This window comes from Acipenser ruthenus, chromosome 10, assembly GCF_902713425.1.
Source record: "Acipenser ruthenus chromosome 10, fAciRut3.2 maternal haplotype, whole genome shotgun sequence".
In the NCBI taxonomy this organism is placed as follows: domain Eukaryota; kingdom Metazoa; phylum Chordata; class Actinopteri; order Acipenseriformes; family Acipenseridae; genus Acipenser; species Acipenser ruthenus.
In genome coordinates, this window is record NC_081198.1 from 48,152,352 (window position 1) to 48,173,879 (window position 21,528).

General features: G+C 40.4%; 1 protein-coding gene across 2 annotated transcripts in view; it reads left to right on the top strand.

Moving 5' to 3' along the window:
- The first annotated feature begins 182 nt into the window (after positions 1-182).
- The window catches only part of LOC117405454 (solute carrier family 12 member 8), a 31,071-nt gene continuing 9,725 nt past the window's right edge, over positions 183-21,528 (top strand). The window contains exons 1-9 of one of the 2 annotated variants that reach the window (XM_034008524.3): positions 183-373; positions 1,457-1,690; positions 2,235-2,381; positions 3,652-3,843; positions 4,899-5,130; positions 14,036-14,149; positions 17,437-17,524; positions 18,982-19,069; positions 21,326-21,472. In XM_034008524.3, coding sequence (XP_033864415.1) covers positions 1,559-1,690; positions 2,235-2,381; positions 3,652-3,843; positions 4,899-5,130; positions 14,036-14,149; positions 17,437-17,524; positions 18,982-19,069; positions 21,326-21,472 — 1,140 coding nt within the window. In that variant the 5' untranslated portion in view covers positions 183-373; positions 1,457-1,558. Of the gene's footprint in view, positions 374-774; positions 1,004-1,456; positions 1,691-2,234; positions 2,382-3,651; positions 3,844-4,898; positions 5,131-14,035; positions 14,150-17,436; positions 17,525-18,981; positions 19,070-21,325; positions 21,473-21,528 lie in introns of those variants that run through there. The other variant, XM_059032423.1, reaches the window with a different exon arrangement.

Genomic DNA, 21,528 nt, shown 5'->3' on the forward strand with positions numbered 1-21,528 from the left:
AAGTGCTGGATACAGTGTACACGGCCAACAAATCGACCTAAACATATTCTTTGTTAGAAATTCACATGAACCCGAAGCAAACCAATAAACATGTGCAAATAGAGCATTGTTCAGAAATCTCCTTATAAATCACCGAAAGCAGTTTACCTGCATGAACACTCCCTGTATCGCATTGGCCGAAACAAACATTTACTCAGTGACGTATCCTGTAGAACACGTAGCAAATTTCCTGAACACACATGCATCACACGCTCCGTGTAGTTTAATATACGATGATATCGGTTTTCTTTTTAATTCAGTTTTAAACAGCGACGTATGTGTTGGAATGCTTTTTCCGGCCGCGTGTTTCCTCCTCCACGCAGAGACTGCACAGGTGAGTAACATGGGCTACTTTCTTTAATGTGGGACTTGATTTTGTACTCTTCTTTAGTTGCGCGTTCAAGAAATGCAAGCTATAATGTATGATACAGTTTGAACTACTATACAGATTAGTGCGTACCTTGCATTATTTGCGATTTCTTCTCTTGAATACAATAATAATAATAATAATAATAATAATAATAATAATAATAATAATAATAATAAAATAATAATAGTTTTGCTTGTTAAACGTATAGGCAATATTGTATATTTTGATGTATTATCAGTTCTTAACAAAATTTGTGCGAGCATTCCAGGTGTTACTGTGTTGATTATATTGGGGGATTTTAAGCAAGTATTCGACTGCCATGTATGACTATGCTTACGACTGCTACACAACTGATTGCTGGGTAAAAATAGCTGCGACAATTAAAAACTGTGTTTGTCGAGTGGGAGAGGATATGGAGGCGTGTCTCGGACACTTTAAACATAAATGGTCATTTAAATCCGCCACCACTTATCGTACTTTTAGTTATCTTCATTTGCACAACTGGGCATGTGTTTTTTTTTTTATTTAATTTTATTTTATTTTATTATCCTACTTTAAAAACAACAACAACAACAACAAAAACAGTGCTGCCTGGTAAGTATACTGTGTTATGGAAAGCAGGGCCGATCCAATTGAAACTAGCGCGGGGTCGGGCAGGTATAAAACGGGAAGGTTTATGTTGATTTTTAAATATGGGTTTCCAGGAAAGTTCTGGCCCAGAACAAGGCATCGGCCGAAACGTTCTCAGCGCCGTGCATATATAAACACATTTCATTGTAAAACACAGAGGTGCATGTAATCAGGTGTTTCCACAGCTGTCAAATGCAGCAGGTGCTGTCTTCTGCTCCTGTCTAGAAGGACGGATTACCAAGGGCACTGTTCACAGGTGTTTAGTGTTTAGTTAAATTTTGTAATCTAAAGGAGTTTAGCAGCCTTGGATTCTGATAGCTGGTTTGCTGCTTGTTGACAGATACTGTACTTCATTCAGCTTTTATTTAATATGTTTCTACTACATGCATGCTAAACCAATTTCAAAATGTGCCCTAGGTGCTGACAAAATGTGGACCATTGTTCTAAGAATTCAGCAGTTTGGGGATTCTGGTAACTCAAAGAGCTGACACGTTGTGCCTGTACATCTTCTATTGGGCAATGGAGGGACACCCAGGGAACTGGCCTGCCCTGAACAGCAAGTCTGTGCGGGACAATGGAGCCTTGCTGGGGACTGACAGCAGCAGCAGAACAACTGGGCATGTGCAAGAACTGTTTCATGAGGATGCACAAGCAAGTTCTTATAAATTATATCTTTCCCAGTATTTTACAGCATTGTATACAGCAGCATACGTTTGATGTTGAGGTTAGAGCAAGTGTTTGAAAGTAAGGCTTAAGTATAAAACAGCAGAGTTCTCCGACTAGCTGTCCCATCACCTTGACTGTAACAGTAAAGTGTGCAGCGTCTTCATTTAAGAGCCAGAATGTCTCAGCATTAAAACAATAAGACACAGTGGCACAGACAGCTGCCAATGTGCACCCAACTCGGATATTTCCAAAACACGCTTTTCTCAGCCTTTTGGGAGTAACAGACACGTTTGCAATAGGTAGCCTTTCACTGTATACCATTTGACACATTTTCAAATATTTAGTTAGCTATGGTAATATTAATCTGTGTCTTCCTTCAGCTTTTTGTTTAGAACATGTTATAATAATGTAGTACATCAAGTTAAGGTATATTGCATGATGCAGCAGCAGGTGAAATGGTTGTCAGGTTCATATCTGAATATTCAGGTCTGCACGTACAGTATGCATATTAAATCAACTGTTTGTTTAGGTATCGCAGGCACAGGGTCAGCCCTGGTGGAAGGTGCAGCTGTTTGTTTGGGAACCTGTGCTGTTCGGGACCTGGGATGGGGTCTTCACCACCTGCATGATCAATATTTTTGGAGTCGTTCTGTTCTTGAGAACTGGGTGGCTTGTGGTGAGTGTTAGATCAAAGCATTGCTTTGAGAGCCTCATGGCTGCTGTATTCTGATTGCAATGCCTGTACCTGCTGCAGTCAGCCATGATTAATTCCCTCAGACCTCGTGGGAGAGGTGACCTTTTTAGCATCTTTGAGACTGTCCTGCTTTAAGACATGTCATGGTATTTTGTTCAATGTGAGATATTACAGGTAAAGCAGTTCTTAAAATTGGACCAATCTGAACAGGTCCCAATATTATTATACCTACCTTATTAATCCTTATGACCCTCCAGGACCGCAGTTGCCTACTGCTGAAATGGTGTTATCTCTAACATGTGGTTAAAGATGTGAAGTAAAAGGCAGGGCATCAATTCTCAGATCAGCCACTTGTGTGTACTGGGGATAAGCCTAGAGATGGAAATAAGGCTCCCATTGCATAACAGTTTGATCCATTCCTGGTTTTGGTATGAGTTTAATAAGACACACTTGAGCTTGTTACCTATACACCGTGGCTAATTATTATTTATTTATTTATTTATTTATTTATTTATTTATTAGCAGATGCCCTTACCCAGGGCGACTTACAGTTACAACATACAACATACAATGACTTCAGTCCTAATAAGAGCAAATACAAAACACAGTACGATTTAGTATCGGGGCAGTTCAAGAGCAGATAAAAGTGTTGATAGTTACATCAGGGTTAGATACGAGTGCAGGTGAAATACAAAATACTACAGATTGGGTTAAGTGCAGGATTAAATGCAGTAAAATAGGGAGCAGGTAAGTGCAAGTTAAAGTGCATTAAAGGCAAAGTGCTATATTGTCCAGAAGGGAAGAGTTGAGTTTTACAGGTGTTGTCTGAAGAGGTGTGTCTTGAAGAGGCGCCGGAAGTTGGTCAGGGACTGGGCAGTCCTGACATCCATAGGAAGGTTGTTCCACCACTGCGGGGCGAGGGTGGAGAAGGAGCTTGTAATAAAATCTGGAATGGATGAAACTGCTATGCAACAAGAGTCTTATTTCCACCCCTGAAATCTGTGATACTGCTTGCAAATAGACCCCACTGGACTGCTTGCATCTCACCTAAAGATGCTGTAGGTCTGCAACTTGAATATCAGGCTATGCCTTTTTGAGGATGAAAGCTACAGTACTAATATTTATTAGCCTTTTGGGATTATCCAGTCCCAAAGAATTTCTTGCAGGTTCAAAGGGAAAGCTGGTAGTATTAAACATTATTAAACTTTCAATTGTACACACTATGCACTAACATTTATTTCTCTGTTTCTAGGGAAACACTGGTGTTTTGCTTGGCATGCTCCTGGTGTCCCTGGTGGTGGTGGTTGCCTTGGTAACCGTGTTTTCCGGACTAGGAGTGTGTGAGCGCTGTCAAGTTGGAAGTGGTGGAGTGTATTCCATGATTTCGACGGTCCTTGGAGGGAGAGTAGGAGGGACAGTCGGTCTCCTCTACGTCTTTGGACAGGTACATTAAACGTAAAGGCTGATCGTTTGCATTACTGCTGATTCCTTGCCATGCTAATTTAATGAGCTTCACACATGTGAAGGCCAACGTGAACTATTTGAGTTTTCTAATTTGCTTCCGAACACGGTGTTGGATGTGCTGTGATGTTGGAGGCACCGTCCTTCAGGTGAGAAGGTGTAAAAAGTGTTCTGGTTTTACCTCTGTTAGAAAGTCATTATATTCTGTACACTGTCTGGCCAAAAATAGATAATATATAAAACGGAAAATCCCTGAGTATGCAAAGTAGACAACATCCTGCCACATCGGCCGCAAGCAGGATCCAGAGGTGGAGGAACTAACTTTGGGGAATGCTATCAAACAGGTCTGCTTTCTGATAGAGTAGAGTGCAGAGAAGACTAATGAAGTAATGTGGTAAACTGACACCAAGGAATAATATTTCAAAATTAAACATGATTGTGGGATATCAGTGAACGAGGGAGTGCTGCATTTTGTTGATTTGCAAGTGTAATTAACAGGGGTTACACACCTTAGGTAAAAACATCAGACCATTACAAATTCAAAACAGCACCAGATCTGAAATTAGGTTAATAACAAACAGGCTACAGTAACAGCAGTACATCAGATTATGGGGCTGATTTTCAAAGCTTTTTACTCAAAAGTGTAAATTACTCCATTTAAAAAAAAAATTAACTTTTTGATTTGCAAAATGAGAAACTACAGAGCTTGCTTAAACTGTATTTAATGTTTTACTTTAACTCTTAGGAGTAAAAGGCTTTAAAAATCAGCCCCTGTGATTTATGAACTACACCTTTAAGCAATAATGACCTCTTTGCTCTATGAAGCAGTGTAGTTCCTTTGTCTCTAAAGCAGTGTTCCAGTCTTCCAATAACCTAAGAAATAATCATGAAGATTTTGATTGTAATTTGCAAATAATTGATTCATTATGTGTCCCTACTCCAAGGTTCCTGGTCTCATTTTGGACTTATACATGTTTTAGAAGTGTGAGCTCCAGTTTGGCAGGGCTAAGCATGTCTCCAGTGGTTGCTGTGCTTCAGTGTGTTGCAGGTGCCATGTACATCACTGGCTTTGCAGAGTCCATTGCAGAGGTGCTGAACCTCAGCAATATCTGGGCCGTCCGGGGGATATCCATGGGAGTGCTGCTGGGGCTGCTGGGAATTAACCTCGCCGGGGTCAAATGGATTGTCAGACTCCAGCTGCTCCTGCTGGCCGTGCTCGCTGTCTCTGCCCTGGACTTCGTCGTGGGAACATTCTCTCACTTAGACCCAGGTACACCTTTCAAGAGAGCTCATCTTTTATTCAGATTTAATAAACGTGCTTAAAGACTTTTGTTTCAAAGCTTCTTCCAGGTGGCAACAAGAGAGCAGCAATGCATAAAAAATACATGAAACTTGAACTAGCCCTGCACTCAGTCCTGTGTTTCAGAATTCAGACTTGTTTAGGTATCTTACTGAATTGAGTGCCAGGCTGCTGGTACAGTAAATTTACTCTGAAATGGTCGCACCAATCACTGCGTGGTTAAGTCACACTTGAGTCTGTAGTTTTACTAAGAGGAGTTGTTCATGCAGCTATAAGGGAGGAACAATGCCCGAAAAATTATCTGATAAATCATTAAAATATATATACTTAATTGAAAGTAGTTCTTAAACCTCGGACTGGGTGCAAGGCTTGTGTGAGTTTCGCGTATGTAAGACACAACAATTATTTATTCATTTGCACTTTCACACTCCAGCATACTGTAGCTGTTTTGATGTTTTTAATCTCTATCACAGATTGCTGCACTTGTCGGTCTGTGGTGCTAAGAAACCCAGTACTGAGTGTGTTTGGTTTATGAAACGCAGAGAGGTGAAAATGAATGAATTCCTGTGCTGCATCCTTTCACACAGTACCCCTGTTTTCTGAGGGTTCACTGTGTGTTGAACGACACGCTGTATGATACTTTGAGAGGAGCTGTTTTTTTCCTCAGATTCAGGCCCTGCCCTTTTCCATCTGGAAAACTTGTGACATTTCCAGCTGAAGTGAACCGCAGTGTCCACGTGACAGATTCTCTGAGTCAGAGGGAGCCTGGTTCAGGTGCTCCCCCAGTTAGGCTTCTTTCTTTTAATTGCAGAGCACAGTAGTACCGGAACCCTCTTGTGTTTCAAATCAGCCGTCTCTGCTCAGGGAGGAGTGAAGAACATGGAATACTGAGTCTGCTGCTCCCAACTATATATGCTAATTCATTGGGCACTGATTCTTATGCCCTGCCTTTTTAATAGCCGTACTGTTAGTCAGCACTGGTAACAATATTCATGGTTGAAGTGTACCAAACATAGATATGACACCAGTACAGTCTCAAGCATATGCAAGTTTTAATATACAGTACATGCAAGCATAAAGCAAAATACATTCACCATGTGCTTTAAGCCCGGGACAGACAGACGGGGCGCCACACGCAAGGCATTTTGCCACCTGTATCGCTGCCATTGCTTTCATATGGTGTTGGACAGATCATTACAGCTATGGCCAAAGGTTTTGCATCACACCCTATAGATTTAATAATGTTACGTTGACATATTGAAATTACATATCGCTGTGCAGTTTTCCAAAAATTGAAAAATGTGATATTTTGAACTACTATTGTAGTTCCGGTAGACTTTTGAGATACCCTTTTGTAGTTTTTGTAGTTTGTACTACTATTGTAGTTCCGGTAGACTTTTGAGATACCCTTTTGTAGTTTCTTGTAGTATCGAAATGATGTTCATATTGTTTTTTTTTTTTTTAAATTTTGTCTGCATCCTAATATTCTACTAGATGATGCAAAACTTTTGGCCATATATGTAAATTATATTTGAGTTCATAGCCTACGGTGTGGTACTGACAACTACTGTACTGTACCATTTAATTTTTCTATATTGTAAGAAGTCAGTCGCATAGTGCATACCGCTCCTGTGTGTCTGGGTGCAGACTAGCGGTATCACGCTGTGAAAATGCCCAGCAGTGCTGTGCCGAGCCTATCGGGCTTTAGCCTGCAATCATTTTCAAGTAGTATTTAATATATTTTTTCTCCAGCAGGTGTCTCTGTTGTCTGTAGAGTGTAGTAAAGACAACACTAGTGTGGGTCTCCACCAGAGGCCAGTGCAGTGTAATGAATGCCTGACAGAATTAGAAAGATAAGCTTTGTTCATGATGTGAAACACGCTGTTACTGCCTTCTATAAAGCTCCCGCACTAAATATTAGAACTTTAGCAATGACAGTGTGAGGAATGCTTCAATTTCAGATATTGCTGCCAAAGTTATCCTTCAGTTTGGACTTGATCCAGAAAGTAAACTGAGGTCAAAGATGTGACAATGTTTGATAGGAGGCTAACAAGAAAAGAAGGAAATTAAGGATACCAAGGATATTGCCGATAATACACGTAGTAGTTAAATGTAAAATCTGTGGGTTTTTTTAATCTAATTTTAGGCATCAACAGAAATACTGTACTCTCTACTTGCTAGTGGGTCAATTAATTACTTTTATTATTCCATGTTAAATAAATAAACAAATTGCTTAGCACACATTTCAATCCCCAGGAAAGTGTGGGCTGCGACATCCGTCTTGGTTTGTGTAGAAACCTGTGTTTGTTGATGCGTTGATAGGAAGGATGTGTGTGTCAGCTGATGCTACACAGCTGACCCCAGGGTTTGTGCTTTGCCTGATTGTTGACTTCCTGAAGCACAGAGAAGTCCTCCAAGTTGGCTGGTCTTTGTTAGACAGGCTTCGCTGCCGGGGTTAGGGACTAGCGGGGATACATTACTGGACACCCAGGCTCGGGGCCTGTCAATGGGAGTAATAACCGTCAGACAATATCGTGCTCGATGCGTGTTTATTTTGAAAAATTAAAGTAGCAATTTACCCAGGTGTTTCCAGTTATACCTCATTGTATTCATATGACATCACTTTTGAACGGGAGCCAGCCTTTTCTGTGGTTCAGCCACAGAAATGCATTGACTGACTGGTTACCTGCCAGTTGTCTGGAATATGAACTGCTGTGCAGATGTGTTTATGGCTTGATAACATTGTTAAGGAGCCTGCTTTAGGTGCTGGGACAGGAAGGGTGCATTCGAATGGACTGTCAGATCTCGAGACAGGATGTGTTGTGAATCGAGGTACAAAGAGTTCTGATTTAAAGTAGGGTCACTCGTAGCTTTGGGCCTTGTGCAGTTTTTTTTAGCAGTATAAAAGCACGTGAGGGAAAAAATATAGTGCTGCAAAAAGTGGTGCAACTTTGGTGCAATTGTATCACATTATATATAAGTATGTCTTTAAATGCCAGCCAAAAACCTCTCCATAATCACTTTTTTTTTCTTTTCAAAATGCTGAATAAATTTGAAAGTCTGAGTCCATTTTAGTCTGGGCATAGAACCAAGTCTATCGTCATATTTGTCCAATTGTAAAATGACTGTATATCTTTTCTGTCTTGTTTTTCTTACATTTAAAATACGATATCATTGCCATTACCATCTTCAGTCCTACACAGCAATGTAAAGCAGCAGCACTTGCATGCCATCCCTTCGTAAGAATTGGTCTAGTAACAGTATGTTAGAGCGGCTGTATCCTATGTAAGTGGCTGCTTTAGCTTTCCTCGATTGGCACTGGTCTTTGACTGTCTTAACTAAGTTAACATTAGGTCGCTACTCAGGGTCTGTGAAACCAGCCTTTGGAACATAACAACACAACAAAAAAGATAAACCGGTTTATTCAACTGATTTAAAAGGAGGCGGATCTAAATGCCAGACTCCGGTAAGCACTAGTCTTAGACTAGCATGTCTAAGGTAACACTAGGCTTTCCAAGATTAGTGCTAATCAAGGTCTGTAAAAACTAGCTGGCAGCCTTTTGAGTTTCTGTCTGTAACAACATGAAAAAGCGACACTATTTTGATCTGCCACTGTTTAGGTCAAGTGAATAGACCTGAGAGTGTTTAAAATGGGTAAAGTAAAACATTTGTTTCCCGTAGCGGAATGCAATTTTGAGATTTACTTAGCAAGCGGAATGTTCAGTCCTGGAATGGGAGTTCACACGGACTCCCCTGACTTCCAGTGCTTTGTATTGTCTATGCAGGAAAAACAGAGGCAGATGTAGACTGCAGACTCAGTAAGGATGTCCCCAGTGCTCCATCCCCTGGAACTGATAAACTCATTCTCACTGTTATTCACTGGCTTGGCTAATGGCTTGGGTGTTGCCCTGTTTCACCCACATTTTTTAATCATGAGAAAATAAGATCAGAGATCCAGATTCACAACCGCTCTGACCATTCCAGTTATTCCTTCCTGGAGCCAGCTCCCAGTCCAGGGCGCTTTCTTCAAATAGAGCACACATTCACCAGCCACTCTGACATTGAGCTTTTTGTGTATCAGAACATAAGAAAGGTTACAAACGAGGAGGCCATTCGGCCCATCTTGCTCGTTTGGTTAGTAGCTTATTGATCCCAGAATCTCATCAAGCAGCTTCTTGAAGGATCGCAGGGTGTCAGCTTCAACAACATTACTGGGGAGTTGATTCCATACCCTCACAATTCTCTGTGTAAAAAAAGTGCCTCCTATTTTCTGTTCTGAATGCCCCTTTATCTAATCTCCATTTGTGACCCCTGGTCCTTGTTTCTTTTTTTAGGTCGACATTGTCGATGCCTTTTAGAATTTTGAAAGCTTGAATCTCCTCTCGCTCAACTGAGGTGACCACAGTTGTTTGCCAAAATAGATTTTTTTTGTATTCACAGAATGCCTGGTATAGAAATATGTTTGTTTTAATAATTACATAATTATTATTGTTGTTGATGATGATGATGATGATGATGATGATGATGATGATGATAATAATAATATATCACCATCATCATCTTAGATTTTGATTTCAGATCTCTTTTAAAAATGACGCATGCTCTCTGGAGGGATAATGATCATTCTTTCCTCAAGTTTGGGGGTGGAAATCTGCTATGTATTTTGCTTTCCAGAATTGTACACTTCTAGTTTAGTACTCTGAGCTCGTACTATCAGCCCTGTATAAAATTATTCTTTTTTATGCAGTCATGTGAAGGACAGCACATTTACACAGAAGTGCAGTCTGTATGTCACAACTGTTTCCATTTTTTTTATATAAAAAAGAAATTTCACTGTAGAAATTGTACTGGCAAACAAACAAGAGAAAAAAGATGTTTGTTGACCTTATTGCTTTGTACCGTTTACAACATCTGTTTATCTGAGCCTTAATCCAGATGAGATATATTCCGCCACAGCGTAAGACATCTGCTATTAATCTACATTTTTATGTTAAAATGTTATGATTGGATGACGGAAGACTGCAATTTTTGAGGACCATTGAATTCAGCTTATTTTGAGGAAAATACAGATTTTAAAATGTAATTGACCACTTGCTCCTTCATCAAATGATTTAAGACGGTCGGATTTGTTTACATTTTCAACTTCTGGTGAAATAAATTAAGTGTCAATATCCCATTTCCATTCCTAAAGTGTATGTTAACTAATTGGTAGGGAATGTTAAAAGACCATCAGATGCAGAATTTATAAATGCTTTACTTTATTTTACACATGGTACTTTCAGACAGCTTGGGCCAGCATATGCAAGCAGGCTGAAAATACTGAAAACTCCAGCAATGGTGAGCCTGTGGCCCAGCAGGTTAAAACCCAGCATCTGATAGTCTTTTAACCAGCAGGTACGGTTTTCTATGAAGAAAATATTGTCTCAATAGGTGTTTTCTTGGAAAATGCATCCAATAAAAGCATTTGGAATATGGTAGAATTTGTAGGAGCGAGCCTGTTTGAGTCCCAGTGACAGTGCTGAACTGGTTTCAAACTGAGAGAAAAGCATTTGTCTGGTGGTTTGATCCATCTAATTCAGGGTGGTGAAACCAGCTGTTGGAGCCTGACAACACAACAAAGGATTAACCGGTCTATTCAACTGATCTAAATAGAGAAGGATCTAAATGCCTGGTTTCACAGACTCTGCTTAGCACTAGTCTTGGACAAGCATGTGTATGGTAACACTAGGTTTTCCAAGATTAGGCTAACCAAGGTCTGTATGAGTTTCTGTCTGTTTTGATCTGACGCTGTAGGCCAATTGAATAGACCTCAGGGTGTTTAAAATGGATACAGAATTACGTTTTGAGATTTACTTAGCAACCGGACTGCCCCGTACTGGAATGGGTGTTCACACTGACTCAACTGACTTAGTAAGGATGTCCCAAGTGCTCCAAATCCCCTGTAATTGACAAACGCCTTTTCTGTGACCAGACAGCTCTACAACCACCAGGATGGTTGGCAAGATCTGGTTCCTGATAAAGAGGAGTGCACAGAAGACTGAACTATAGAATAACATTGTAAACAGACCCCAGCAACATATACTTCAGTGTGAATCTGATCGTGGGTCACTGCACTTGTAACATAGCATTTTTGTTGTAAATGTAAACAGCATCCGCTGTGCCGAGTTGTGTGAAGTGTGCTGAAAACTGTGTCTACTTTACTCACGTTACAGTTTCCCACCATCATGAAATTATATGTTATTCCAGTTCCAATGTGTATAAATGATGTCAGTTTTACTGCTTCGACCATCTACTGATACTTCTCCAAAAAATGTGCATCAAAATGCGGCAGGATATTTGTGTTTTGCCTTGTTCTTTTAAAACATCCTGCGTTGAACAGTCGCCTGTTTACTGACCAGTCTGACTGCATTAAACCATGAAACTTGCTGTTGCTCATATTCTTTCCCCGTTATCTAATCTAAGAGTGCCAGACTTATTTATTTCCTGCTGATTATCCACATTGCTGTTTTAATATAGAAGTCGGCAACACCTGATTGATTGCTCTGGTGAAAGTGTATAATAGTTTGTAGGTACGGGTATGTTGAGCCAGTGGGGCTTCAGGTGGGCTGCTCTGTACACTTTTATTATTTATTACAGTTTTTTAGAATCAAGTTTCTGATCTCATCCATCAGGTGCCAGTGTACTTTAAACTGCTTTTCTATTTAAAGCGGGTTTCCTTCTGTTGTGTGGCACTTTCTAAAAGGGAGAAGCTGTTCCAGTTTTCCCTCTTGTTCTCCTGCTGAGGACAATCGTGGCTGGAGCCCTGCTGTTGTGTACAGGGTTAAAAAAAATCAAGCAGCATGTAGTGGAGCAAAGGCAGGAAGTGGGCCTGTGAAGAGGAGGTCTGGGTGAGCAGCTCCACTCTTAGAATAGTAACTTGGAAGGGATAAACAGGCAGTGCTTCAGATGGGTGGCGACTTCCTTTCGGGTAAACACGTCATTAATCTGAGGGAACGCATTCTTTTTCCATCAAAAGATAACCAAATGGAAATTGCTTTTCTCTCGGTCCACTGTTGAGTGGAATATTAAGGTGCTGGATAGTGTACTGGACTGCTTTGGGACTTTATTTAAAGCACTTACATTGAGGGTGCCCTAGCCAAAACATTTGTCAACTTGTCTCTTACAAGGTATACAGAGATGTACTTGTAATTGTGGCAGTGTTACTGGGGTTTTAACACTATTGTGTAAGTATCACTACAGTTTATCAAGGTGCCCTCAATCAGACAAGAAGTTACAGCTTGATCATATCTAGTTTGTGGACATTTGTTGTCCCCAATAATTGTTAGCACAGGTCAAAAGTCTGGCCAGGCTAACCCCCACTCACTTCTAACTGTATACTGTGTGTTCATATTTAATAAAGATCTGAATATCATGATCATTATCATGTACTGACATTCTGCAAGAATTCCTGAAGTGGCTGTAGCCAAGTAAATTATTCCATAAAGGTACATCCATTTGTTACCATATATAAAGTAGGTCTGAAGTGTGCAGTTTTGAAATAAACACATATCATACTGTAGCAAGCATGTATTTTCCTTTTAAAACATGATATCTGGTCTCGGTTTGCTTGTTACGTTCAGGATACCTGTTACTGATGCACTTCCTAGGTCACTTCACCTTGTCGGGATCAAAGCATGTTAATGGCAGCAAAGCATGTCAGTCAAGGAAGTGCAAGATCACCTGGAGGTTAGAAGATTTCTTTAACCTTGTGTAGTACCACATATCAGGGTCTATATCACTATGTGCACAAAGATTATCTCACATCTGTGCATTTCTGTCTGTAAAACTGTACCGTGTAAGGACCCTGTATTTTAAGGCTTGTAATGATGCCACTATTTTTCTCCACCGTTTAGATCAATTGAATAGTTAATAGAGTTAATGTTGGAAAGACATAAACAATTGAAGTGACTTTTCCCTGACACTGAGTCTGCATTGTTCAGTTCAGTTAAGTTCAGACAGCATTTTGCTGTGGAGCATTTGCTGAAACTTAAACTTGTGAACAGGATTATTGAACTTGGCAGCTTCTGAATAATCAGAAACGAGCTCCAGTTTGCACGCATCTTGGCAAGGCCTGTATCCCCTCTGTGCAGTTACATAATGAACTCGCCTCAAATAACCAGCAGCCACTGGCAGAGCATTCCAAGGATCGCTGTGCTCTGACCAGACTTGTTGACTGGTGCACACCGCAGCAGTGTGTCCGCTTTCCAGCCCGCACTCACAAACAAGTCCAGTGTGCCGCTGTAGAAAGCTGGGCTTCATTATTGCCTTCATTTTCTTCAGACAGATACTTCATTGAAAAGTATATGTAACTGCAATCTGGTCTTCTGCTGTTTGGAAGCACACCGTTTACCAACTGTGCCCAGAGATCCCAAGTCAACATTTGTCCTGCCTGCTCTAAAGGTGCTGCCGGCTTCTTTGTCCATGCCCTCAGTAACTAGGTGGCCTGATCCATCTTATTCAGACGCGCCACACTTTAGGTACTGTGTACCAGGCTGTTTTATTGACAGCGTACATTTCTAAGCATGGTATTTCTCCAGATTTAGCTTGACGTTTGATCTCTTACCATCCTGTGAAAAGTAATCTGCCAAAATCATTATTTGTTTTCATCATCGTGATATTGCATCCCCAGAGCTGTCTTATACTTTACATACCACACCCGCAGATTCCTAATGTGTCGGTCGGACTCTGTGGGATGTGATATATGACTATGAATCTTATTTCATCTTCTTCCCCTCACACTGTTATCTGTGTCAGTACCAGAATTTGATATACTTTGTTTTTGGCTAAAGCCATGCTTATTATTCTTTGTTCCTTTTTTGTGTAAATCCATTTACAGTGCATGGCTTTGTTGGGTATTCAGAGGAGCTGCTCAGTAACAACACCCTACCTGACTACACGCCTGGAGAGTCCTTCTTCTCTGTGTTTGGGGTGTTCTTCCCTGCAGCCACAGGTAAGCCTGAGCTCTCCACTGATAACTGTGGTGAGCGGACAGCAGCCACAAAACGAGCAAGGTAATTGTCTAAAATGGTTTTGTACTGGAGTGAAGGCTATTCTTTATATACAGCAGCAGCCATGCTGGGTTTCCTACTGTGATTCTCAACATGAAATGTGCTGCTGTATACACAGTACAGTATGTGCATTGTACGCTGTACAGACGTACAGCATTTTTAGCAGTGCAATTTCTTAGGAGTATCCTTTGTAAGCCCATTCTATGTAGGTGTGATTGTTATACATTAAGTAAAAACAATGAGAGGGCATGTCTTTATTGGGTTCTCTCGAGTCATGAGCCCGTGCTGGGTTACCCCTGATGTGAAACAAGAACAGCTACCACTGCTAAAAAAAATACAGACGTGCTCAAATTTGTTGGTACCCCTCCACAAAAAACAAAGAATGCACAATTTTCTCTGAAATAACTTCAAACTGACAAAAGTAATTGGCATCCACCATTGTTTATTCCATATTTAATAGAAATCAGACTTTGCTTTTGATTTTTTATTCAACATAATATTGTAAATTCACAATCACTGCAATCAAACGTTTTCTGTAGCTCTCAATGAGACTTCTACACCTGTTAGTTAACAGGTAGTTTGGCCTACTCTTCCTGAGCAAACTGCTCCAGCTGTCTCAGGTTTGATGGGTGCCTTCTCCAGACTGCACGTTTCAGCTCTTTCCATAGATGTTCGATAGGATTCAGATCAGGACTCATAGAAGGCCACTTCAGAATAGTCCAATGTTTTGTTCTTATCCATTCTTGGGTGCTTTTAGCTGTGTGTTTCGGGTCATTATCCTGTTGGAGGACCCATGACCTGCGACTGAGACAGAGCTTTCTGACACTGGGCAGTACGTTTCACTCCAGAATGCCTTGATAGTCTTGAGATTTCATTGTGCCCTGCACAGATTCAAGGCACCCTGTGCCAGGCACAGCAAAGCAGCCCCAAAACATAACCGAGCTTCCTCCATGTTTCACTGTAGGTATGGTGTTCTTTTCTTTTGAAAGCTTCATTTTTTCGTCTGTGAACATAGAGCTGATGTGACTTGCCAAAAAGCTCGAGTTTTGACTTATCTGTCCAAAGGACATTCTCCCAGAAGGATAGTGGCTTGTCAATATGTATTTTAGCAAATTCCAGTCTGGCTTTTTTATGTTTTTCTTTCAAAACTGGAGTCCTCCTGGGTCTTCTTCCATGGAGCCCACTTTTGCTCAAAAAGCGACGGATGGTGCGATCAGAAACTGACGTACCTTCACCTTGGAGTTCAGCTTGTATCTCTTTGGCAGTTATCCTTGGTTCTTTTTCTACCATTCGCACTATCCTTCTGTTCACTCTGGGGTCGATTTTCCTCTTGCGGCCGCACCCAGGGAGGTTGGCTACAGTTCCATGGACCTTAAACTTTTTAATAATATTTGCAACTGTTGTCACAGGAACATCAAGCTGCTTGGAGATGGTCTTGTAGCCTTTACCTTTACCATGCTTGTCTATTATTTTCTTTCTGATCTCCTCAGACAACTCTCTCCTTTGCTTTCTCTGGTCCATGTTCAGTGTGGTGCACACAATGATACCAAACAGCAAAGTGACTACTTTTCTCCATTTAAATAGGCTGAATGACTGATTACAAGATTGGAGACATGTATGATACTAATTATAGAACTAATTAGTTTGAAATATCACTATAATCCAATTATTTATTACCTTTTCTAAGGGGTACCAACAAATGTGTCCAGGCCATTTTAGAATATCTTTGTAGAATAAGCAATAATTCATCTCTTTTCACAGCTTCTTTGCTTTATTCTATGACATACCAAAGGCATGCAAGTATACATGATAAAATAGCTTTTAATTTCATCACTTTTCAGGAGGAATGAAGCATTATTTCAATGAGCTGTAAGGGTACCAACAAATTTGAGCACGTCTGTATGTCTGGTGGGAAAGCATGCATCTGTCGAAGTATTCACTGATTTAACTTTAAACTATTAAAAGGGAGAGCTTGCCGACAGTTTCCATGGTGATGCAATAGTGGAATTATCTGTAGAAAAACAGGCAGGTAATCTAAGGGCAACCACAGCAAGTGGCATCTGAAAATCCAACAAACTGAAAAAACAGAGAATGGGAAAGTTATTTCAGGGATCTTGCCCTTCAGCTGTCTGATTTTCTTACTGGGATAATGGCTTATTGTACAGGTCACAAGTCTTCTATTCCTAAACACCCAATCTTGAAATCTAATCCTAAAAAAATGTTAAGAAACGTTTCGACTATAGGTGTTGTCTTATTCAGCAAAAAGGAAGAAAAAAATGAACCGATGTGGATGACTGTGTAACATCTGCATTCAGGCCAGTTAAATCTTGGAATAATGCAGTTTAACTTTTACAACTATTTTTAAAATGTTGTTTTTGGCTACAAAATCCTTTGATACCCGTCTCTTTCCTTTACATCATTGCTAAATTATGAACTCACACTGGCACATATAACCGCATCTCCCCCCAAATATGCAAAACACAGTTGTAGTCTAATACTGTATATGCCCTGGAAAACCCATTAATGCAAATGACCTTATAGTACAGTAGCTACCTTGGATAGCATTAGAGAGCTGTTCATGCTAAAGAATTAAACAACCAATTCATTCTAAAGAATTACACAACCAATTCCTTCTAAAGAATTACACAACCAATTCATTCTAAAGAATTACACAACCAATTCATTCTAAAGAATTACACAACCAATTCACAGTCGTAAATTGCATACTAGCAAACAAAAGAGATACAATAAAAAAATGTAAGTGAACTTTTACTTTGATTACCCAGGATGTGGCTTTCAGTAACGGTGTTGTACCAGGAGTTTTGTATATCGCATATTAACCCCAACATCTGTACATTTTCAGATTTATTTGTACTGATTTTAAGATTTTAAACCCCCAATACCCAAAAACCATATTTCATTTTTCAGATTACTTTGTTATGACATTTATCCTTGTCTTCAATATTCCGCTGGGAAACCACTGTAGAGCCACACCGGCCTTGGTGTTGTCATGTTATGTGCTATAACGGCACTTCCATAATTACTCACGGGAGTGCAGTGCACTCAGTTATTTGTAATGTCTAAAATTAGCATATTTGCAGGCAGTGCACAGAACTACGTGTGGATAATGACATCTGTAACATGTTATTTATATCCTTGATCAACTTCTTATTCAAGGTTTTCTGATGATAATGCCTCTGTATGTGCATTTATCATCTCTCAAATGTAGGTGTGATGGCCGGGTTCAACATGAGTGGAGACCTCCAGAAGCCGGCGATCAACATCCCAGTGGGGTCCTTGGCTGCCATCGGTATCTCGTAAGTCCCCCATGGAAGTGTTTGCTTGCAGGATACAGAGCGGTAACCCAAACTTGACCAATCCGTTTTATATTCCAATCAATGTGTTATTTCCCAGCCATCTGGAAATCTATCAGTGATTCAAACCATCGTCTGCTGCAAAGCAGAGCCGGAGCGCTCCAGTGTGAGGATTCGTTACAAAGCAGAGCCGGAGTGCTCCAGTGTGAGGATTCGTTACAAAGCGGAGCAGGAGCGCTCCAGTGTGAGGATTCGTTACAAAGCAGAGCAGGAGCGCTCCAGTGTGAGGATTCGTTACAAAGCAGAGCAGGAGCGCTCCAGTGTGAGGATTCGTTACAAAGCAGAGCAGGAGCGCTCCAGTGTGAGGATTCGTTACAAAGCAGAGCAGGAGCGCGCCAGTGTGAGGATTCGTTACAAAGCAGAGCAGGAGCGCTCCAGTGTGAGGATTCGTTACAAAGCAGAGCAGGAGCGCTCCAGTGTGAGGATTCGTTACAAAGCAGAGCAGGAGCGCTCCAGTGTGAGGATTCGTTACAAAGCAGAGCAGGAGCGCTCCAGTGTGAGGATTCGTTACAAAGCAGAGCAGGAGCGCTCCAGTGTGAGGATTCGTTACAAAGCAGAGCAGGAGTGCTCCAGTGTGAGGATTCGTTACAAAGCAGAGCAGGAGCGCTCCAGTGTGAGGATTCGTTACAAAGCAGAGCAGGAGCGCTCCAGTGTGAGGATTCGTTACAAAGCAGAGCAGGTGCGCTCCAGTGTGAGGATTCGTTACAAAGCAGAGCAGGAGCACTCCGAGATCGCAGGAATGGTACATTGGAAAATAGCACTTTAGAAATTTGCTTGAAAGATCAATCCGGGCAGATACATGTGCAATCTTTCCTGGATTACAAATATTGTATGGTGCACCAGCTGTGTAGACAGCTTGCCAGCCTCAAAGAGCTCCTAAATCTAGCCCTGGGCTGAACAAAACTACACTGGGCTTCATTCAGAGCTCCCAAAGAAATTATTTGTTAACTAACTTTAAATATTTAGATCCACCGTCAGTTAAACAGGGACACATTTCATTTAGCGATGCTGGCACACATTTGGTACATATTTGTCTTTATGGGCCGGGCAACATGTGTACAAAGCTACACTGTTCTTGTGCCTGCTTTCCAGATTCCTAGGAAGCCACAGGCTCATGTAATTAACCTTTTCTACATGTGTTGTGATAAAAAGACAGCATTTTATGAATCTCTCTATCATAAATGCTAAGGTAAAACCTTAAAAGGTATCATTTAGACGTGCCTTCACTAGAGTAGTTCTAGGAATCTACACCACATGCACAGCAATTTAAAGATCAAAAGGCTAGTTTTCTTTTCTTACTACCAGTGATATAATGTTATAGTGCAAACTGTATTTCTGAATCTTTTTTTATTCCATGTGGGAAGACCAATGAGGGTATTGTCTATTTTGGGTAATTGCAGGTGGTTCCTGTACTTGGTCTTTGTGTTCCTGCTGGGAGCCATTTGTACGAGGGAGGCGCTGCGATATGACTTCTTGATAGCAGAGAAGGTAAACACTGGTCTGTTACTAACTCTGTCTTATCTCATGGTGATAATAATAATAAAAACCTCCGTTCAGCTGTTTCCCTCAAGAAATATTACTGCAGTATGCCATGGGAAAAGCATAGGAAGGATCATTAAAATTTGGTAATAAATAAAAGAGAACACTGTAAGCATGGAGAAAGAATGATGCACTCACATTTACAAAGCAAATGTACAATTTCTTTACAGTATGGATGTGTTTGATATACTTGAAGCCTGGTCTTTACTCTAATGAAGTTAGTGCTGTTTTAAAGCAGGTCGTAATTAATTAACCCTGCTCGAACACAGACCACCATACTTTTTACAGTATTCAGCTATAGTAATACGAGGATCAGTTTCACCCCAAGGGAAAAACAAGAGTGCTTAATTAATTTGTTAACCTGGATTTATCCAGCCTGTCCCATTGAGATTAAAAGGGTGGCAGTATTTAAATCAAGCTCTGTGTTGTTATACCTGCTGTAGTTACCATATTCAGTTGACCTGAAACTTAATGTTTACAGTATGTTGTCGGGATTAAGGTTTGTTCATGACATCTGTGTGGTGTTTTATCAGAATACATATACAATAATATTTATTTATTTCTATATTAGAAATTGTAATAAAAAAGAACAGTCCAATCATGTTAAAAACAGAGCTACTTTTATTTTGGGTAGCAGTTTTATTAGGTTTCAGTGAATTCTGTGTGTTTCAGAAGACAAAGAAAGCAGTAAATCTTGGGGCTGCTGGCTGCTGGGCTGGCTTTGAAAACTTGTTTTTTTCCATTCAACGCCCTTTCACTGGGCTCCCTGCTCTCCATCTAATTTGTTTCCTTACACAAACAGGACCACTGGTGGTGTTATAAGACTTTAATAGGAACACTATTAATATCACTGGCATTCTCTTCAATGTACTGCATGTCACTGTCATTTTAAAATGCAGTCATGTTATAATAGCAGTACTGGAACTCTATATTTCTGCTAATCCCAGACTTGTGTTAAAGAATGAAACGTATCCGCCCCTTGGGTATTCCAGCATATTTGTAAAGAGCTGCTTTCAACCATATTCATCCAGTGTGACCAGCCTTTGCTTCGTTTTAATAAATACATTCTCAAGGAATATACTGTTCAGTCACATTTCTATTGATGTTACACAGAATACATTCTTCCTGTACTTGAAAAGATAATCGCTCCCTTGATCGCTAACTAATCAGATTGATTTTCTTATGAAATGCCAATGTTTCAGTGAGAAGTATGTTTATATACTCAAGCAAACAGGCACATTTAAATCAGGAAACTGGAGGTAAGTGGTAACAATGTAAGGATGCAATTGTGGCTTACTGTATATGGAAATACAGCTTTTATGCTGTTAGCAGTTGAATAATGGAACTTTGGCATTTGCAACCCTTGAAGAACTCCCACGAAGAGAAGACAGCATGCATTTTGAAAATAATGACTTCAATTTCTCGTGAAACGAGAAAAAAACTGCAAGGATTATTCATGTTAATTCTGTATTAAGAGTTAAGGGAGTCTTTCTTCATTAGATTTGTCTTGGATTATTGTGTACCGTAACGCTGCAATGTTGTAACAGGGTTAAGGAATTCCCTGCATTCCATATGTCATGTACTATAATTGTCATTCAGTGAAGCATGCTGCTGAGGTATACTGCAATCATGACCTACCAGCCTGCCGCTGCTGTAGCATGACAGCTTCAATGCAGCACGAATCTGTCCTCTGTGTGTCACAGCTGGCATCTCTAACTTTCTGATTTTTTTATTTTTTTTGTATTGTTTCGTTGTTTAAGTTTAGTTCTGTCTACTTCTATGCCTTTGGAAGCTTTTGACGCTTTGGTTCAGCTGTAATAATACAGTAATAATAAGGAAAGCAATCATATTTAAAAAAAAAAAAAAAAAAAAAAAAAACCTGAACAATCTAGTCCTGTTTGCAGTATCTGGGTGGTGGATGGATATTATAACAGATACAAACTTGTCAAGCTGGTGTTCAAGTGGGGCTGTCTCGTTTGTGTACTGTACTGGAATTGCAACCCTAATAATACCAGATCTTTCACAGACATTGCTAGGAGTCCCTATTTCATGTATGTTACCAGGGAAAGAGATTGCATTCATTTCTGGTTTCTGCATTCTCTGATTGAACTTTGCATGAGAACATGACCGTGAACGAATGGCTCAGCACTGACTGGCTCACAGTGCCACTGGGAGTGCCAATGTCTGTCTCTTTGTTTATTGCAGGTTTCCTTGGTGGGGTTCCTGTTTTTACTTGGGCTGTACATTTCCTCCCTGGCGTCCTGTATGGGTGGTCTGTATGGGGCTCCCAGAATCCTTCAATGCATCGCACAGGAAAAAGTGATACCCATCCTCGGTGTCTTAGGACAAGGGGTGAGTAGATTCAACATGCTGGTCTATACCTTTCTGGATGTATGATATCAAGTGAT